This window comes from Microcaecilia unicolor, chromosome 9 (assembly GCF_901765095.1).
Source record: "Microcaecilia unicolor chromosome 9, aMicUni1.1, whole genome shotgun sequence".
Lineage (NCBI taxonomy): Eukaryota > Metazoa > Chordata > Amphibia > Gymnophiona > Siphonopidae > Microcaecilia > Microcaecilia unicolor.
The window spans coordinates 82,133,130-82,153,902 of record NC_044039.1 but is presented as its reverse complement, the minus strand read 5'-3'; the positions used below and the strand labels follow the sequence as shown (position 1 = coordinate 82,153,902).

Genomic DNA, 20,773 nt, shown 5'->3' with positions numbered 1-20,773 from the left:
TGCGTGGCTTCCCTTTTCCCTTGAGTGCCTGGTGGCACACCCTTGAGTATTCCTTTGAGTGGCTTCCCTTATCCTTGCATGCAGTGTGGCACAGCCTTGTGTATTCCTATGAGTGACTTCCCTTTTTCCTTGAGTGCCTGGTGGCACACCCTTGAGTATTCCTTTGAGTGGCTTCCCTCTTCCTTGAGTGCTGTATGGTACAGCTTAGAGTGTTCCTTCATTAGTGGCTTCCCTTATCCTTGAGTGCTGTGTGGCATAGCTGTGAGTGTTCCATTGTGTGGCCTTTTCTTGAGTTTTTCTTGTGTGCTTTTTGTTTGAGTTCTCTTCGTGAGGTTTCTTGTTGTGTTTGAGTGGATTGCTTTTTCGTTTAGCTGTGACTACTAGTGAAGCCTTGAGCAGTCTCTCTGTGTGGCATGAGTGGGCCATTCTTCTGTTTAGCTGTCTACTAGCACAGTCCTGTGCATCCTCTCTGTTTGATTTTGTTTCAGTGGGTGGTTCTTCTGGTGGCTGTGACTACTAGCTCAGCCTTGAGCTGCCTCTCTGTGTGGCATGAGTGGACAGCTCTTCCGTTTAGCAGTCTACTAGCACAGTCCTGTGCATCCTCTCTTTTTGATTTTGTTTGAGTGGGTGGTTCTTCTGGTGGCTGTGACTACTAGCTCAGCCTTGAGCTGCCTCTCTGTGTGGCATGAGTGGACAGCTCTTCTATTTAGCTTAAATTATTAGCTCAGCCTTGAGCTACCTCTTGTGTGATTTCTGTTTGACTTGGTTAGGATTATTCGTTTATAGCTGTGGATCTAGCACAGCCCTGAGTGTCCTCTCTGTTTGGTTCTATTTGTGCTTGAGTGGGTGGTTCTTCTGTTTAGCTGGGACTACTAGCCCAGCCCTGTGCTACCTCTCTGTGCAATGACTGTTTGACTTGGTTAGGACTTTTCATTTATAGCTGTGGTTCTAAGCCCAGTCCTGTGCTGCCTTCCTGTGTAGTTTTCTTATCTTTTACTTGTGGCTTCTACCATGTGAGTCTAAGTGGGGTTGTCTTTTCCCCTTCAGTTTCTTTGTGTCTGTGTGTAGGGTTTTTTGACCCCTTGTTTGTGGCTCTGTTTAGTGCAGTGTGTGTGCACTGCTTGAGTAGTACTTGCTCAAGAGATTCCTTTCTGTTTCTTTTCCCCTTCCCTCTGGTATGATTTGGTTCCAGTTCGGCAGTGAGGCCCGTACGCTTGGACTCTGTACGAGTGGGTTCCGGATCAGCTGTGAGGCCTGCCTGAGTGGTTTATCTCCCCTTTCTGGTGGTGCTTGTTGCTTGTCTTGAATGTGCTGTCTATTTGCCATGTTTGGTATCCTTTGTGTATTCAGTGCCTGGTTCGCCTCTGCTCTGCGCCTCCCCAGAGGACTTCAAGGGCTCACCATCCCAGGTTCCGTGACACCTTTCTGTCCGTGGCAAGCTCATTCCTGCTTTGTTTGTTTAGTTTCCCTTTACTCAATGTTAACCCTTTATGTACAGAGCTTGGTAATTGCCTTCTGTGAGCCCTGCCTCTGTTAGGCAGCATTTCTGTCCGTAGTAAGCTCGTTCCTGCTTGTTTGTTTAGTTTTCCTTTACTCAGTGTTAACCCTTTATGTGCAGTGCTTGGTATTTGCCTTCTGTTACCCCCTGGGTACAGTCTAGAATTTGGTTCCAGTCATGTGTACCACCCTAGTTCCAATATCTGATGCATCCCTCTCCACAGTAAATGGCTTGAACATAGCATATGCGCAGAAGCAAAGAACAGTTTCTCTGGCTTAAAACACGGGGTGACTGGCAATCCAATCTAACAGTCTCCCCACCATAGGCTAGGGATGAAAGACATATAGAAGGCCCAACGGCCATTGTTGAAGAAGGGCATCAATGCCGCGCGAGCCGCTCTCTCTGCCCCTGCTGAAGAAACTGGACACTTTGGCGTTGTGCCGAATCGCCATCAAGTCCAGCAATGGACGCCCCCACCTCGACACTATCTGCTGAAAGGCCAGGGGAGAAAGCTCCCACTCCCCTGGATCCAACCTGTGGCGGCTCAAGAAGTCTGCTTGGACATTCTGTGACCCCGCTATATGAGCTGCTGAGAGAAGGAACACATGATGCTCTGCCCACAGGTAAATCCGAGCCGCTTCTCAAGCCAGGAGAGTACTCCTGGTGCCTCCTTGTTTACATAAGCCACCGCTGATGTTTTTTTTTGGAGAACACCTGCACTGGGCAATCCCAGATCAAGAAAAGGAACTCCTTCAGAGCAAAGCATATGGCCTTCAGTTCTAGCCTGCTGATGGACCACCTTGTCTCCCCTGGAGACCACCTCCCCTGAGTTGTGTGCCCGAGGCAGTGCGCTCCCCAACCGGTTAAGGACGCATCCGTAGTTATCACCACCCACTCCAGGGTGGCCAACGGAGTGCCCCTGAGTAGATTCTCCGGAATCAACCACCAGCCCATCTCAGACTGAACCCATGTCGACCACAGTACCCGGACTGAGTAGTCCTCCGAAAGGGGAGACCACCAACTGAGCAGATTGCCTTCACCTTCATGAGTGACTTGCATGGGGACTCGAGAAAGAAATCTGACAGAGGATGTCCAAACTCCAGTTTGTAACAGTTTCAGATGACTTCCAAGACCCATTTGTTGGATGTTACCCTTGCCCATTCTCCCAGGAAGAGGGACAAACAGCCCCCTATGACCGGCAGGGGATGGACCATGGCCCCATCATTGGGAAGCTCTTGCCACTGGCTGAGCTCGAGAGCCTGAGGCGGAAGGACGTCGGTCTCCACAAAAGGGCTGGGGCTTTGAAGAGAAATGAGGCTTTTGGAACGCACCAACCCGGCCTATAATGCCTAGTGTCTTTAAAGCAAGACTGCGGACGATAGGCCTCGAGGATCTAGGCTTATCTTCCGGAAGCCGCTGACCCTTGGAGTCCCACAGATCTTTCACAATTTTTGCTAATTCCTCTCCTAATAACAGCTTCCCCCAGAAAGGTAATTTCGCCAGGTGGGATTTAGACGCCTCATCTGCTGCCCAATGTTGCAGCCATATCCAACAGCGAGCAGTAATAGCAAGGGAAATCCCTTTGGCTGAAGCCCTCAGAAAGCAGATCCGCCAAGTAAGCGAGGCCGGACTCCAGAGCTGGTAAAAAATTAACCAGCTCTTCTGTCGAGGATGCTTTCTGGACCCCCGACAGGCATGCCCGAGCCGCATAGGATCCACACACAGATGCTTGTAGCCAAAGCACCGCCACTTCGAAAGATAACTTCAGTGAAGATTTCAACTTCCTATCCTGAGGATCCTTAAGGGCCGTGCCGCCTTCCATCGGAAGAGTGGTCTTCTTGGTAACTGCCGTAATTAAAGAATCCACCGCCGGGAGCCTAAGGGCTTCTATATCCGATGCCGGGAGCAGATTAAGCTGCCCCATAGCCCGTGCCACTTTGAGGCCACTGTTAGGTGTGTCCCATTGAGCTGAAATAAAAATTTTCTTGACCTCATGAATATGAAAAGACCTGGCTGGGCACGTGATGCTGGACATTATGGAAGGAGGCAGAGGAGGGGGCACTGTTGACACGTCCGAAGAAGAAATATTCAAAATATCTAGCACCCTAACAATCAAATTAGGAAGTTCCACCCTGTGGAACAACCGTGCTGCAGTAGGGTCATCCCCCTCCTCTGGCTGAAGTTCCGCATCTTCCATGAATTTCGCAGATCCGGAGGGAGAACCCCCAGGACAGTGATATTCTTCTACATCTGAAACCTCCTCCAGATCCATTAACTCTATTCTAGGCCACTTAGTCAAAAAAGATTGAGAGGAGGGCAAGGTGGGGCGGGCTCAGCCTGAGAGGGCAAAGAAGTGCCTAATGGACTCCCAGCGCGCTTTAAAAGAAAAGCCTTGTGCATCAGCACAATAAATTCCAGCGAAAACGGCTCTGCTACAGAAGTCAATGCACTCACCGCCTCTGAAATGCCTGAAAGCTCTTCACAGCCTGAAGAGGGAGCTGCCGAAAAATGTTCCAGTGCCACGTTGTCCTGGCACAGGAACACTGAAAAAATGGTGCCCACCGGCGCGTCAACATGGGCCCGGAGCATCCCACCAAACTAGCGCCCGAAGCTGTCCCGCCATTGGCCTTGCCCAGAGTTAAAGCACGCTCTGTTTCTGATGTGGTTCGTCGCATACACGCCTCACACTCCCCAGACACTGCTCACCGGCTCCCACACCGGGAGCAGTACTTCGCAGCCTCTGAAAGCACCGACATACTGCAGACCACCTCTCCCTTTCTCCTCTCGCTGAACTACTGTTCTAGAGAGGAGTCCTTTAAAAGCAAAGAAAAAACACTCTGCTTTCCTCGAGGCTGTTTTTTTTTCTCTTTAAAGAGGTAGGAGAGACAGCCAGCTGGTTCCAGGAACAGTCGAGGGGGGAGCATTGAGGGGAGAGATGGAGGGACCTGGCACCACCAGGTGTGCACCCCGAATGCCCACTTCGGGCCTCAACCCCAGTCCAGGCTCAATCAGATCCTCAGAGCGTACTAGGAGCCGGATCCATTCAGAGCTGCACAGCTATGACCTTCCACCTGCTAGATAGAGAGAATACTGAGGTGTAGTTGGCTGCACATGACCAAATATAGCAAACCTCTGGTGTTCTCTCTATCTCCACCTGCTGGTAGAGGGACATAACTCACAAGTCTCTGGATTGATCTGTGAGATGCTATGGAACAGGGGTAAATATTCAGCTGGAGGCAGTCAGCGATTTTTATCGCTGCCACTGGCTTTATGCCTGGATATATAATGCTGGGCCATGTCCAGGCACTGGCTTTAAATAGCCAGGTATGTGCAGATGGCTGGCAGTTAGAGGGGAAGTTATCAAGGTGCCGTAAAAGGCACATACTTTGATTTACCACAGGAGACAGCATTGTGTAGTATAACAGTACCACAGGTTGCAGATTACCACAAAACTGTACTACTACTACTTATCATTTCTATAGTGCTACTAGACGTACACAGCGCTGTACACTAAATATGTAAGAGACAGACCTTGCTGGACAGAGCTTACAAACTAATCAAGACAAACAGGACAAATAAAGGATAAAGGAATTACTTACAGACATGGGTACTGAACAGGTGAATAGGAGTTAAAAGCAGCCTCAAAAAAGATACTACTACTATACTGTGGCCTTATGCTTCTGGGTCATTGCATAAAGGGGCTGGTACCATACCCCCCTCCCGATCAACTCCCATCATCTACTAGGGTCTACCAGCCCTGTATTTGGTGTTCCAGTGGTCATCAGAAACATGACCCATAGAGGTAGTAGTGCAAGACTACCACTAGGGGTGCCAGTTTTTATACAGTACCGTCAGGAAAGGAGCAACTGGGAATCACCCCTGCCTGAATACCACTGGACCAATAGGTACAGGGCTGGTAGGCATAATAAATGGTTGGGAACCATTTGAGGGGCTGGGAGGGGGCAGTGGCACTGGCTCCTTTATGTTACAGCCCAGGAACATCGGACCACGGATGTGACCCTAGCCTCAGTATTTTCTCAGTCTCCCAGCAGGTAGGAAGTGAGCCCATTAGTCTCTCTTTGTTGATATATATTAATAGATTTTTCTTTTCTGTTTATTCTGTTTTGTGCCTGGGGAATTCGATTAGAGGCTTTTCTGATATTAGGCTTGTTAGTTGTCAGCCTCTGGGGTGTTACACTCGGGTGTCCCGGGTCCCTCCCCCCCCCCCCCCCCCCCATCTCCCTACTGTTTTATAAAAAAAAAATAGAGAGAAAGAGGGAAGGGCTACCCTTTCGGAGGAAAGGTGTTTGCCTTTGGGAGAGGCAGCCAGTATTGTTTAAAAAAAAAAAAGTCATCTTTCTTTCCCCACTGACCTAAGGAGCAGACAGCTCCATTTAGTTATCTGTGTATGCTTGGTCTTGCTTCTATCAGCTGTGTTTAAAACAACAAAAAAAAAGGAGGACAAAACCAGTTGCAGTCAGTCAGCCTTTGTTTCTGGCTTACTCCCGAACGCATTTGGTTTCCTTGGGGAGATATTATCTGACCGCGTTTTTAGTCAAAAGAAATAAAATAAAAAGGGCGCGAACCACTAGGTGCCAGTAAGTGCGTGCACGCTTACCTCTAATCCTCTCCCCACGTCTCTCCTATTGTCCAACTCTATATAACTGTGTTATCTCTGTGATACTTTGTACCATACCTTGTAAGCCGCACTGAACCTGCTATTGAGCGGGAAAGAGCGGGGTATAAATGCTACAAATAAATAAATAAATAAATATAAGGCCTGATGCTTCCAGCACAGTAAAATAACCCCATCTTTTATGACTATAATGTGACTTGCAGTGTACATCTAGTGTATACCACAAGCTGTTATGGCTTTTACATAGTAATACATGTTTTGCATCTCATTACTGTGTAACCCACAGTGACTTAACTATCACCATTGCAGGGCAAGACAAGCTGAGTTAGAGTCCATTAAGTCATGTTAAGGGGCAAGTAACATGACTTAAGGCCCTAACACAGCTTGATAACTTTCCCCTTTAACTGGTTAAGTACTGATATTCAGCATTAACCGGTTGTTAAACTGGCCAAAGATAGCACTGCTATTATGTAGTCCTATTTGGCCAGCTAACATTTGGTTAATGGCTGAAAATCGGCACTTAACTGCTTAAGTGCCAACTTCACCCCTGGACCGCCCACTGAACAGCCAGTTTCAGTTTAAGCTGTCAGTGCTGTTATTCAGTGGTACTGTTTAGTTAAGTGCCACTAAATATCAGTAGATACAGTAGCTTCAAAAAGGCAATTTAAAAAGGCAGGAGCCTCACCTGCCCGATTAAACTGCTTTGAATATTGATCCCTTAGCTTTTTCCATTGTCCCTAGGAAAGGTAGATTTGTAACTGGGTATTAATGATCTAAAAGCATAATGCTCAATATTCAGCCCACGGAGGTCAGAATTAGCACCAGATATTCAATGTTGGGCCATGTCCGGGAACAGCATTGACTATTCATGGCTAATTCGGCATGTGCTAGCTGCCAGATCTTATGCTGGTCCCAGCCAATATTCACCAATGTCAAAACTTCTCTACAGAATTTCAAGCAATAATATCAACAACCAACTGTAGATAATCACCCTCTGTATGTTGAAGGATCAAAATACAAAATCAAAATAAAATTAAAATTGGGAGGAAAAGGTCTCAAAATGCCCAGGCTCCAGGATGAACTTGGTCATCAATATCTTCTCACGGCACACTTTGGACTATGGCTCATCACAGACCAAAAACCTCCTATTCGTTTATTATTTATCAAATCTATATTATTTCTTGTTTTTCTTTTTTGTTTTTTACTTCTTGCTCATAATCATTCAAAGTTATCCACAAATCTTCTTAGCAAAACATTGAAAATGCAGCAACTTAGCTTTTAAGTCTCTGTGCTCCGAACGTGGGTCTGGCTATCACACACCTGGTCTTAAGACTCCCGACGGGGACCCATTTCGTCCTCTGTGCTCTCACAGCAGGGTCGGCAGCCATAAGGCTCAAAATGGGGTCCTTATATAAATAGGACGTTCCCACTGTGTGCTCCAATAAGGTCCATTCTGAGTATGGCAAGCCTGAAGGGACAAGCTCACCACTACAGGCATCACTCCTAATGGGATATTGCCCTTTACTCTTTTATGAAAATGCAGTCCATTCCACTGAGGTATTTAACCCCATTGGTTCCAAAGATTGTAGCCGGTGTATCCAATGCTGCTCACATTGTCTTAGCAGGCGATCATGATCGTCTCCTCGTGTTGGTGCTAGAACCGGCTCTACCCACATCGGAGATCATCAAATGTATGGTGGGCTTCCTTACAGTGGGAAACTAAAGGCGCCCCTACCTTGTTTGTGGATAGATATGATTTGTGCTCAACTAGTCGAACTTGCAATTTCCTCTTCGTCTCCCCTACATAAAGTTTATTACATGAACATCTCAGTGCATAGACCACATAGGTGGATTGGCAGTGTATGATCTCAACAGATATTTCTTCTGATCTGTCGGATTAATAAAATCCTCACATTCCAGAGTGATGGCACACATCATACACTTCTCACACTTTTTGTGACCACCACTGGTGATTGGCAGACTTCTTGTGACAGGTAAATCAGCCGGGCTAAGGAGCTCTTTCAAATTCCACCCTCTAGAAAATGTTATGCGCAACCGATGCTGACTAAAATGTTTATGTGCTTGCATAATGTCCCAGTTCCATTTCAAGATCTTGATACATTTGATGATCTCTGATGTTTTGTTGTACAGCAGGTCCTAGCACCAACACGAGGAGACGATCATGATCACCTGCTAAGACAATGTGAGCAGCGTTGGATATACCGGCTACAATCTTTGGAACCGATGGGGTTAAATACCTCAGTGGAATGGACTGCATTTTTGTAAAAGAATAAAGGGCAATATTCCATTAAGGGTGATGCCTGTAGTGGTGAGCATGTCACTTCAGGCTTGTTGTACTCATAACGGACCTTATTGGAGCACACAGTGGGAGCATCCTATTTAAATGAGGACGCCATTTTGAGCCTTATGGCTGCCGACCCTGCTGTGAGAGCACAGAACGAGATTGTCAAGTATAAGACTAAGAACTATGCCACAACAGTGAGTGTGCTGAAGGATATTTAATGAGGCTTTTTGTTTAATGAAGCTTTTTGTTTAATTTTCAGAGCGCCTTGACTCCTCCCTTGAAAAAGCCGGAGGGCGAAACGGGTCTCCGTCGGGAGTTTTAAGACCAGGTGTGTGATAGCCAGACCCGTGTTCGGAGCACAGAGACTTAAAAGCTAAGTTGTTGCATTTTCAATGTTTTGCTAAGAAGATTTGTGGATAACTTTGAATGATTATGAGAAAGAAGTAAAAAACAAAAAAAGAAAACAAGAAATAATATAGATTTGATAAATAATAAAGGAATAAGAGGTTTTTGGTCTGTGATAAGCCATAGTCCAAAGTGTGCCGTGATATTGATGACCAAGTTCGTCCTGGAGCCTGGGCATTTTGAAACCTTTTCCTCCCAATTTTAATTTTATACCCAGCCAATATTCAGCCAGGATCCACATAAATAAAAACAGTATTCAGTTTCTTGCACAAATAATCAGTATGCATTTCTACCAACCTGACATCTCCTCATTCTTCATTTCAACTTCAAACTCTGCAGTGATGTGTGATACTTCTTTTGATGGTGACTTGGGCCCTCGCCTTTTTTTCTTGGAAGAGTCACACTTTAGGTTCACAAAGATCACCTGGCAGTTGTCTGTGCATGGGTATTGGCCACCTTTGAGCAACAGGCATGACATTAGAAAGAAATAAACAAGCAGTGCACTCATAGGGATAATTTTATAACTGTCCCCATGGGTGAAAAGTACATGCATATGTTACTAGATTTTCAGACTAAAAGTATATGCATGCTTTCACTTTAAACCTTATTCCAGGAGAGATGCCCACATACATTTTACACTTCCTAACTTGTATAGATACTTTATTTGGAGTAAAAATATGTACTTGTTTTTAAAAAGGCAAAAGTGTGTGCGTAGTTCCCAACTGCATCCCCAGGAATGAAATGTCACCATATAGGCTCATACCTTTCCAGCATATATGATGGGTAATTATTAAGATTTTATTTGCAGAAATAGCTTTTATATTTATCCTTATACTTGGGACAATTTTATAACATGGTATCTATAAAATTTTCCAAAATAATCCAAATCATTCAGAAGAAACTTATAAATGCAAGTCATTATACATGTTTTCCATTCAGAGAAAATTTCATTCCATCATACATGTTTATCTTGATGGGCAGGCTGGATGGACAATACAGGTCTTTATCTGTCATCATCTGCTATATTACTATGGTGCTTATTTTTTGAATGTCCATGTGCCTGAAATGCCCAAATCCCAATTTAGCAAAGGCATAAAAGCGACATCCAACATTACAGTATGTTCAAATAGCAAGGAGGCATGTTATGGGCGTGTTTTAGGTGGGACTAGGGAGGGCCCAAAATCAGGATGTACAACAGTGATTACCAAACGGGAAGAAACATCCAAGTCTAAAAAGAACGGTGTTCTAAATTAGATCTGTTTCAGGAACATCCAGATTACAGAAAGGTGCATTGATTGAGCAGCTGCCCACTAAAGGGATTAAGGCATGATGCCTCCTTAATCCCCTAGTGGTTGCTGTCCCCTTCCCTTTCCCCTGTAAGTGAAATTTAAAGAGGATACCAGGTTCCATGAGAGCTTCAGGTATTAAAGGCATTCTTAAAAAAGCAGGAAGACTAAGGATTGTAGTGGATAATGCAGTGGACTATGAACCAAGGGAATCAGATTCAAATCCCATTTTAACTTTTTAAAAAATTATTGTGAGCCCTCCAGGAACAGAAAAATACTTACTGTACCTGAATATATAAGCCATCTGCAAGCATTAAGGCTATTGAAGTGGTATATATTCAGGTATAGTAGGTATTTTTCTGTTCCTGAAGGGCTCACAATTATAAAATAAAGTGGGATTTGAACATGAGTCCCTTGGTTCATATCCACTGCCCTAATCACTAGGCTGCCCCTCTGTTCTGTATGGAGGCAGTGGTGTGCTGGAGATGGCTCGCACCGGCTCGCAAGAGCCGGTTGTTAAATTTTTAAGAATTTTGCGAGCCGGTTGTTAAAGTAGCTATTTTAACAACCGGCTCCCCAAATTTGGGCTCGGATACCCTCCTGGTATCGGCATCCTCCTCCCCTATGTCTGTGGCTTTTAGGCATCTTTTGCGCCCCCCCCCCCCCCCCGCACCTCCTTGCCTCTTGCCGGCCGCGGGGCGCTTCATCTCTTAAAAGCAGTACTGGTACACATCGGCAGGAAATAGGAACAGACTGTTTCAGCCAATCCCGGGGCCCCTCCTAAGCCCTCGTGGGTGGGGCAAGCTGAAGGAAAGCCCCTGGGATTGGCCGAAGCAGTCTGTTCACTGTCAAAGTATACCAACACTGCTTTAAAAAAAACTAATCACGCCGCGGCCTTTTCTGAGTGACTGGCTCTCCACTCATTGCCATCAGCAGCGGTCTCCGTGCCCCTTGGCCCCCCCTTCAAATGGCCTGGCCTGTGCCCCAGCGCTGAGACAGACGCCAGATGAACGGTGTGGCAGGTCCCCTCCCGATCCGCTCCCAGAGTCAGAGAGAGCAGATCATCAGGAGAGAGGGAGTCGTGGCGCCAGCAGAGAGGATGGAGCCAAAGGAGCTGCAGAAAGCATGAGTCTGGGATGGGAGATGGATGGAGCGTGGAGGGAGCCGGAGTGGATCAGATCAGATATCATATGAGCTGCTGCAAGTACATTGTTGTGCTTAATTGTTGTAGCATTTTTATTTAACGTCATTTATATTTTCAAACATGCCAACCATCTTGTGCAGCATACGGATGTACTAGAGAAAGTATAATTTTTATAAGTAGACTAGTAATTTGTTATAAATCGTAATCTGTGTGTCATTTGGAGGGACTGGTTATAGGGACACCCTAGCAAGTGTTATATACATGCAGAGATTTTTTTCTCCTGGTAAAGGACCACTAAAACAGATGTCATGTTATAAGAATCAGGTGCTCAACATTCAGTTTCTATCTATCTGTCTATTTATTTACTTATGGCATTTTATCCCACATAAATGACATTGGAACCTGGGAGCATTCAAAATCTTTTTTTTCCTTGTGAGAGTATTGCATTGCCCCCCCCCCCCCGGCTCTCTCCCCGGCTATAGCCAGCTCTGCAATTGGGGGGGGGGAGCCAGCGCAGAGGGGGATGGGGGGCGCAGAGGGGGACTGGGGAGAGAGCCTGTTGTTAAACATTTACCAGCACACCACTGTATGGAGGTCTTTGTGGCTGCCATACTGATGTACATGTTCCTTGTTTCTAGCCATTCATAATTTGGACATTCCAATTTGTAAAATATCTGTTCATGCTGGATGTCTGAAGAAACACGGACATCCATCTCATGAATTTTCAAACAGGAAATCTTGACATATTTCCTGTTCAAAAATACCTGCAAAATGGACATCTGTTTCAGATGTTATCATCTGGACATCCATATTCTGACTTGGACATTCTTTCGAAAATGTCACACAGCTTTACTATGTGCTTTATTAAAGGAACACAAGCTCCTCTGTGCCTTTGTATAATAGGCTCAAAATAATTCCCAATAGCGCACAAATGCACCTGCACTTATCCTCTGAGACTTTTGTGGTTTTAACCATTGTCACTTTGCATACTATTTTACAATAAAGGAGAATCAGGGTTGGATTACTCAACTCATCCATTTGGTCATTCCCATTGTTTTTGCTTCTTGACTTGGTGTTTTGGGGGACTCTTTTGTTTGTATTAAATACAAGAGTATATTGCAACTCTACCCTGCTCTGCCTAATCTATGCTCCCTGGAATACGTGCAAATCTTATAAAAATATACACCCACATAATTTTATAAGAACCCGTTTGTTCATGTAAAACATACTCTAAATATGAAAAGAAGTTTATAAAATCATCTCCGGGAGGATTTTACGTGCAGAGGGGCAGGACTACTATATCAAGTTGACTATCCAGCTTATTTTCAAAAGGGAAGGGCGCCCATCTTCCGACACAAATCGGAAGATGGGCGGCCTTCTCTCAGGGCCGGCCAAATCGGCATAATCGAAAGCTGATTTTGGCCGGCCTCAACTGCTTTCCGTCGCAGGGACGGCCAAAGTTCAAGGGGGCGTGTTGGTAGTGTACTGAAGGCGGGACGGGGGTGTGGTTAAGAGATGGCCGTCCTTGGCCGAAAATGGAAAAAAGAAGGGCGGTCCTGACGAGCATTTGGCCGACTTTACTTGGTCCCTTTTTGTTCACGACCAAGCCTTGAAAAGGTGCCCCAACTGACCAGATGACCACCGGAGGGAATCAGGGATCACCTCCCCTTACTTCCCCAGTGTTCACCAACCCCCTCCCACCCCCCCCAAAAAAAATTAAAAACATTTTTTTGCCAGCCTCAAATGTTACTGCGTGAGACTTTACTGCTAGGTCATTGGCTGGCGGTAAGGTCTCACACCCAAAATGGACATGCAGCAATTTTCATTTTGCCGCACGTCCATTTTCTATAAAAATTTAAAAAAGGACTTTTTTACAGGTGCGCTGTAAAATGATTCTGCGTGCGCCCAAACCCTGCGTCTACACTACCACGGGCCATTTTTCTGCATGCCTTTGTAAAAGGACCCCTATTGTTCAAAGTGTCAAAATCTGTTTTTATTTTGCAAGGAGTTCCACAAGGTTCAGCCTTGTTGGCACTTTTATTTAATCTATATTTGGCTCATTTTTGAGGTTCTTGATTCTTTAAGGGTAGAGTATCATCTGTATGCTGATGATATTCAATTTTTTTTCTGAGTAAATATGTGGGGTGAAGAGTTGACTAAACACTTGAAATCATATATGGAGGTGATTTGTAAATGGATGAATGATATCATGCTTACTTTGAATGTGGAAAAAACTGAAATTCTGGTAGGGAGAGTGATAGATGAGTGCTAGCCTTTAACCCTTCATGTGGGTTCATTAAACCAGTGGTGTAGCCAAGGGTGGGCTGGGGTGGGCCCAGGCCCACCCACTTTAGGTTCAGGCCCACCAAGTAGCAGCACACCTATAATGTGGCTGGCAGGAACCCCAAGCCCCACCAGCCAAAAACTCCCAAGAACTGTTTGCTGCCGGTGAAAATCTGATATTTAAAAGGTATATGGGGAGAGGGGATGTTTGAAAGACCATATAGCATGCAGGCAAGAGAGGGAGAGACCAAATCACTTGTAGGACAAGGCGGAGTTCTGCCCACCCACCTTGGGTCCAGGCCCACCCAAACTTGGGTGTCTGGCTACGCCCCTGCATTAAACTTACCTGTAAAGAGAGAAATTAGGTTGTTGGGCGTGATATTAGATTCTACACTTACGATGAAAGAACAAATCCTGCATGTGGCGCAATCATTTGTTTATGTTGTTTCGATTATAGCCTATGTTAATTTGCAGGATTTTAGATGTTTTATTCAAGTGATGGTTCTTTTTAAGATAGATTACTGTAACTCTGCTTACTTGGGTATTCCACAGCATAGACTGAAAGCGCTGCAGGTTGTGCAGAATGCAATCGCAAGGCTGGTTGATGAACTTCTAAATTTGATCATATACTACCTGTGTTGAAACAACTGCACTGGTTACCAGTGAAATTTAGAACACAATATAAAGTTCTGACTTTAATTTCATAAGTAATTCATGGTAGTATGCCTTGGTATTTTGCCCAGGTTTTTACTTTATCGTCTTCTGGGCGGTTTCTGAGATCTGATTTTTCTAAATGTTTGGATTTGGGATTGGTGACCTCAATGAACTATGCTGTTACTACGGCTGCTGCCTTTTCAGTGGCAGGAACTCTACTGTGGAATGCCTTGCCTGATCAGTTACATATTACCTCCAGTTTACGACAGTTTAAGAAGATGTTGAAAACTCAGCTTTTTGTACTAGCTATTTTGTGATAGGCTACATACAGTTTGGATATTGGTGACACCAGTACTGTGTGTTATGTATGTTTATAAATTGTATTATGTATGTTTTTATGGAAGCCGCTTAGGGTATAAGTGTGTTAAAAGTGATTAAAATAAATAAGTAAATAAGAAATACTTCCTCCCCTGCTGTGTTGAGTTTGTAACATCTGGAAAGGTCTGTATAGCCTGCCCATAAAACTACACAAAGTTTAATGTTTATACCTTGAAGGAAGTTAATATGGCTTTGATCGTAAAGGAAACAAGACATGTATATATTTTTAAATATGTACTGGTACTTGTTAATATAGAATGGTAATATCAGAACGATTTATCATATTTATTTAATTTATTTGATTACATTTGATATACCACCAATCACGGGCGACAGCTTGGTGGTTTATAATAAAAGCTCAATTGAGCATTAAAAGGAGGGAAAAGAGAAAGAAAGAAAGAAAGAAAGAAAGAAAGAAAGAAAGAAAGAAAGAAAGAAAGAAAGAAAGAAAGAAAGAGGACGCTACAGTGATTATGGTGGGAAGACTTGGCTATAAAGCCAAGGCTTAAGTAGTCTTTTGAAATTAAGATAACATGTGTGAGAGGGTAGGTGAAAGGGGATCCGGGAAGGCACGCAGAAGGGGGGTGCAGGCAGCCGGGGTACCCCAACGGGGCAGATTTCATGTGCACAACACCCACATTCAGAAAGCTGCGCTACCGGAGGCAGAGAGGTTGGCCGGGTTAAGGAAGAAGAGGAGGAACTACCAGTCCCAGAATCCCTCTCTTCCCCACCCGGCTGTGCAAGAGTTAGGGGAGGAGATAGAAGATTGGGAAATGGTCTCTGAGGAAGGTGATGAGGGCCAGCTGGAGAGGTTGGGGGCGGGGGAAGTTGAAGAGGAGGATAAAATGGAGGTTACTGAAGGACTTGGAGAGGAACAGATGGAGATTGGAGCTCTGGCTCAAACCCGAAAAGCTGCTGTAAGAGGGTGGCTAGCTGTGCCCTGGAGAGACTGGTGGAAGACCAGAGGAGAGAGACTGAGGCGCTGGGGGAGATCTCTACTAAAGAGGAAACAGGTGCAGCCCCTGGGAGAGAAAGAGGGCTGGGCACAATTGAAACCCCAGTCTGAACCAGGTGGGACCAAAGCTGTGTAGCTGTGCTGTAAGAAAGACTGTGTAAACTGTTTCATACTGAAAAGGTCTGGGCCTGCAACCTACCAAGCTATTGTGTTTTCTTTCTGATAATGTACTGTTCCCTAAAAGAAGTAATTTTGGCTAAAGTGAAGTTATATGGACTGTTTAAACCCTGAATGAGACTTTGGCAGCAAACCTTAACAACCTGGGAGTAAGGTGTTTTCCTTTTGTGTCTATGCTGAATGGAAGCAAGAAAATAAAGTTTTTTTCCTATAAATGTTTTGCCTTGATTGAGCCTCTGTGGAAACAATAGAGAGAGGAGGAAGTTCTGCAAGCTCTCAGGGGGTCTGGCGCTGAGTTCTCCGAACAGGCCAAGGTGGTGTGGAGCGAGGCAACAGTCGGGTGAAGAAGGAAGCTAAGCAGGGTCGAGCCTGGCTGGGTCCTGGAAGGGGGACCCAGCTACACATGGTTCAAGTTTCAAAGTCAACAGTAGAGTATTCTAGAGTTGGGGACAGACATATGCAAAAGCAGTGCCATGGGTAATGTCCAATCATATAACAGAGGATGAGGGAAGATGTAGGAGATGCTGCTATGAGGAGTGCAATGATCGAGGAGGGTGGTGTGGTATGAGTAGTCTTGAGAAGTAGTCAGGAGCAGATGGCAATAGCCCTTTGTAAACAAGAAGGATGAGCTTGTACATAACCCAAAAGATTCTGGCAACCAGTGTTCTAGCTGTAAAAGAGGGGTGACATGATTAAATTTACGGGCACTGTTTAAAAGTGTAGCCCTTATTTTATAAAGCCTATTTACAACTTATATGCATATTGACATTTATATGAGTTTATCACATACATACTGTATGTACAACCCAATTTCTGAAAGCTGACATTTACACAGGTAAATCAGCACTATGCATAGATTGCAAGGGGAGTATAGTTTGGTCATGGCTTGGGTGGGACCAAAATCTACATGTGTACTCCCCATTTCAGAAAAGGAATACAAGTGTATGTCCTGATATTTCATTGTTGGGATTTATAGCTGCTCTTTTGCATGCATGTTTTCCAGAACATACATGCAAAACAGCAGCTATAAATCCCAACATTGTTTCACTGGCCTGTTGCAGGAGGGATTAATGGAGTAGTTTCCCTTAATTTCCTGTTGCTTATTTCCTCTTCCAGCTTCTGTTTTAATTAGTAGCATATCCACATGTAGATTTCTAAAATGGCAGGCATACACATCCATGTTTGAAAATCTCTGCAAAGTTATAGTTACTCAGGTCAGTGCACTGACAGAGCAACACATTAAAGTATTCACAGTCGTAAGTGGAGAAAAAAGCCTCAGTATAGCCATCCAGCCAACCGCAGTTCTAAGGTGTGGGCCTGGCTCACCATCATATGGCTGAAAAAAACTCCACTGCGACAAAGTATTCAAAATAGTCTCTCAAAAACCCAGTCAGTACAATAAATGTGACTATATATCACAGGAAATCCAAAGAAACTGAAAGGTTTGTCCAGTCTTATTATGAACACGAGTTATTCACAAAATTGTAATCCACTTATCTTTTCTGTAGAAAATCATTTCCATCTTCAAGTCTGGACGTCAAAGTATCCAAAGAACCCAACAGGGAGTCCCTGTTTCGCTAACACTGCATCAGGGGTATTAATTCTGTGTGATATCCGCTGCATCCAAATATCAGGTGAATAACTGAAAAAAAAGACGCCAACATGCCATTTAAATGGATTAAGCCCTGCCTGCTTTTACTAAAACCACCCAATCAGAGATACTCTATCACTTCTGTAAGCACACCGGGAAACCCTCAAAAAAGGCGGACCATTCCACTCTAATGTTCAAAAGAAAATCCATTTTTGCTCCAGCTGTTGTAGCAAGCGGCCAAAATCTCCTCTACATTGAGATCGCTCTACTTGTTCCAGCACAATGCACTGTAATGAGTCTAATGGATGATTCTGAGTTTCACAGTGTACCACTAAAGGGGCTTCATGCTTACTATGTTGCAAACAGTAACGATGTTCCATCAATCTCGTCTTCAGGCTTCTAATAGTCTGACGGATGTAAACCAAATCACAGGGACACCGAATCAGGTAAACAACCCTTACTGATTCACAGTTGGTATAAGAGTTCAAAATACATTTCTTCCCTGATCTCAAATGGGTAAATGACTAAGTAAATCACCTGAATTACCTCTTTCATAGGAAAACAGAATTTTGACCTGCTCAAATGCTGTATGTGCCCTCAGTAACTCAAAATGGCGTCTCACTACTTTGCTAAGTCTTATAGTCATAGCATTAGAGTTAATGACAAAAAGGCAAAATGTCTTCATGTTGTTGTACTGCTTTGTAATGTAGCAATGCTTCTCTCGGGTTAAAAAAGGCCTTTTTAACGGCTTTCTTAATCTGTTGTTTTGGATACTCCTGCTGTAAAAATTTGCTGCCCAACTTCCTGGAATGTTGTCTAAATTCTTCATCAGACGAACAAATTCTCCTATACCTGAGAAATTGTGCAAATGGGATATTATTCTTCATATGCGGAGGATGCATACTGGAGTAACATAACAATAAATTCCTATCAGTTGGTTTGGAGAAAACTGTAGTAAAAAAAAACATTCTGTTTCTTCTCCACTTATATGTCCAAAAATGAAATCTTCTGAACATCACTAGATATTTTAAATTTGATCCGTGTATGACATTGATTTAAAGTCTACAAACTATTGCAGCATTTCAGTGGTGCCTGTCCATATACAAAAAATATCTATAAACTGCTTCCAACACTGAACATATTGAAAATATCTAGAAGAATATATCCACCATTCTTCAAAAGTAGCCATGAATAAATTAGCCACAGTGGGGGCAAAGGTTGCCCCCATGGCTATACCAGATACTTGCGGATAATACCTGTTGTCAAAAATAAAATAATTACTACCCATGGCTATCTCATTTAGTTGCACCAGAAATTTTGACGGAACCAGATGGTGTCCAGGTCGCTGTTCAGCTGCTTCCCATATCACATCAACAGCCTCGTCCTGAGGAATGCTTGTGTACAATAAACAAACGTCCAAAGACACAAGAATCCAATGAGATGAAAAACATCCTTCCATCTGTTGTAAAACTTGTAAAAAATGTGCTGTATCTTTCAGATAAGGTTTAACAGAAGCAAGACAAGGTTGTAAATGTTTATCTAAGAATGTTCCAAAAGGGAGTCCCTGGCCGAAACTGAAGGGCACCCTGGGGGATGCGTAAGCCTCTTATGAATCTTGGGCAAGGGGTAGAAGACAGGAATCTTCTATTTATCAAAATTCAAAAATCTAAATTCACGATCTGTCAGAAATACTTGAAATTTACCATGTTCTGTAATTTCCAATATTTTCTCTGCCACTGAAGCAGAAGGGTCTGTGGGGAGCTCCATATAGTGATGATACTTACCTGTAGCAGGTATTCTCTGAGAACAGCAGGCTGATTATTCTCACAACTGGGTTGACGTCTGCATCGGCCCGGGAACTGGCATTTGCAATAGCAGAAAGAAAAACTTGGCCAGAGCCTTCTGGTGCGCGTGCACAGATTGTCTTTCCGCCTGCCGCGCGAGCGCATACCTCAGTTAAGTCCAGAAGCATAAACAAATGAACAACTCCAAGGGGAGGTGGGTGGGAATGTGAGAATAATCAGCCTGCTGTCCTCGGAGAATACCTGGTACAGGTAAGTATCTTCGCTTTCTCCGAGGACAAGCAAGCTGAGTTGTTCTCACAGCTGGGGTATCCCTAGCATCCAGGCTCACACAAAACAATAACATTGGTCAATTGGGCCTTGCAACAGCGAGGACATAATGTAGATTAACCTGAAACTATATACAACTAGCTGAGAGTGCAGCCTGGAACAGAATAAAACGGGCCTAGGTGGTGGAGTTGGATTCTAAACCCCAAACAGATTCTGCAGCACCGACAGCCCAAACCGACTGTCTTATCGGGTATCCAGCTCAAGGTAGTAATGTGAAGTGAATGTGTGGACTGAAGACCACGTTATAGCTTTGCAAATCTCTTCAATGAAGGCTGACTTTAAGTGAGCTACTGGCGCGGCCATGGCTCTGACATTATATTATACATGTAGCTGCAGTAGCTAGAGCTATAGACATGGCTGCCATAACTGGAGACATCCAGACCATCACTAGAGCAGGATTTAGAGGTAGTTGCGCAGTAGCTGGTGCCATATAATCAGCCATAGTTGGTGCAAAATAGGCAGCTGCGGTGGCTAGTGCCATACAGGTGGCAGAGAGGTAGCTGTGGTAACTGCTGATATATAGGTGGTCACTGCCTCTGAAGCTATATACCTGCATGCTGCAGCTGAAGCCATATATGTGGATGCTGTATGCAATATAACATGCACTTGCCATAGCTGATTTATGCATGGATGCTGACTATTGAGGCCCTACTTATAGTAACCATAGCCAATGACATGTAGTCAGCTGTTGTCTGGGGTGCCACATAAATGTTCATCCAATGTATCACAGACAGATGGAACATGCAGCTTCCATAACTGGACCATATAGACAGTCATTGGAACTGTGCTATACAGGCAGCTGGTGTCAGTCACACATGCTGCTGCAGCAGTTGCACATACAGGGTGACAAAGTAGCTGTGCTATACAGCTAGCTGCTATTACAGCGTTATATAACTGACTTGGAACACTAGGATATGTAGGTGACTACAGAAGGCAAAGAAAACATTTGACTATTTCATCCACACAGTAAGTTGATTGTGCAACCATATAAGATAGATGGTTGTTGCATCTATAAAATACCAGTATGGTGCAATCCAGGTGATAGTTGCAGGCACAGAAAATAGGTGGCTGCTTAAGCTGAGTAGTACTGGTGGTTGTTGCAACTATGGAACAAGCTAGTTAATGCAGGTAAGCAAACAGTGACTGTTGCAACTACACAACAGAGGTGATGGAAGCAGGAGTGCCACAGGTAAGATGATACAGGACAGCTAGACCGGCAGCTGATTTAAGAGAGCAATACAGGTGGCTGCTTCCACAAGGGAGCTGCCCAGAGGAGTGCTGCAATTGTATAATATAGGTAGTTGCTGCTACAGAGTAGCAACCCAGAGG

The 20,773-nt window shown here is 44.4% G+C and overlaps 1 protein-coding gene across 1 annotated transcript in view; it reads right to left on the bottom strand.

Moving 5' to 3' along the window:
* The window catches only part of SCUBE1 (signal peptide, CUB domain and EGF like domain containing 1), a 1,083,891-nt gene that overhangs the window by 144,063 nt on the left and 919,055 nt on the right, over positions 1-20,773 (bottom strand). The window contains 1 exon segment of the mRNA XM_030214211.1: positions 9,142-9,300. Within this exon segment, the coding sequence (XP_030070071.1) occupies positions 9,142-9,300 (159 nt within the window).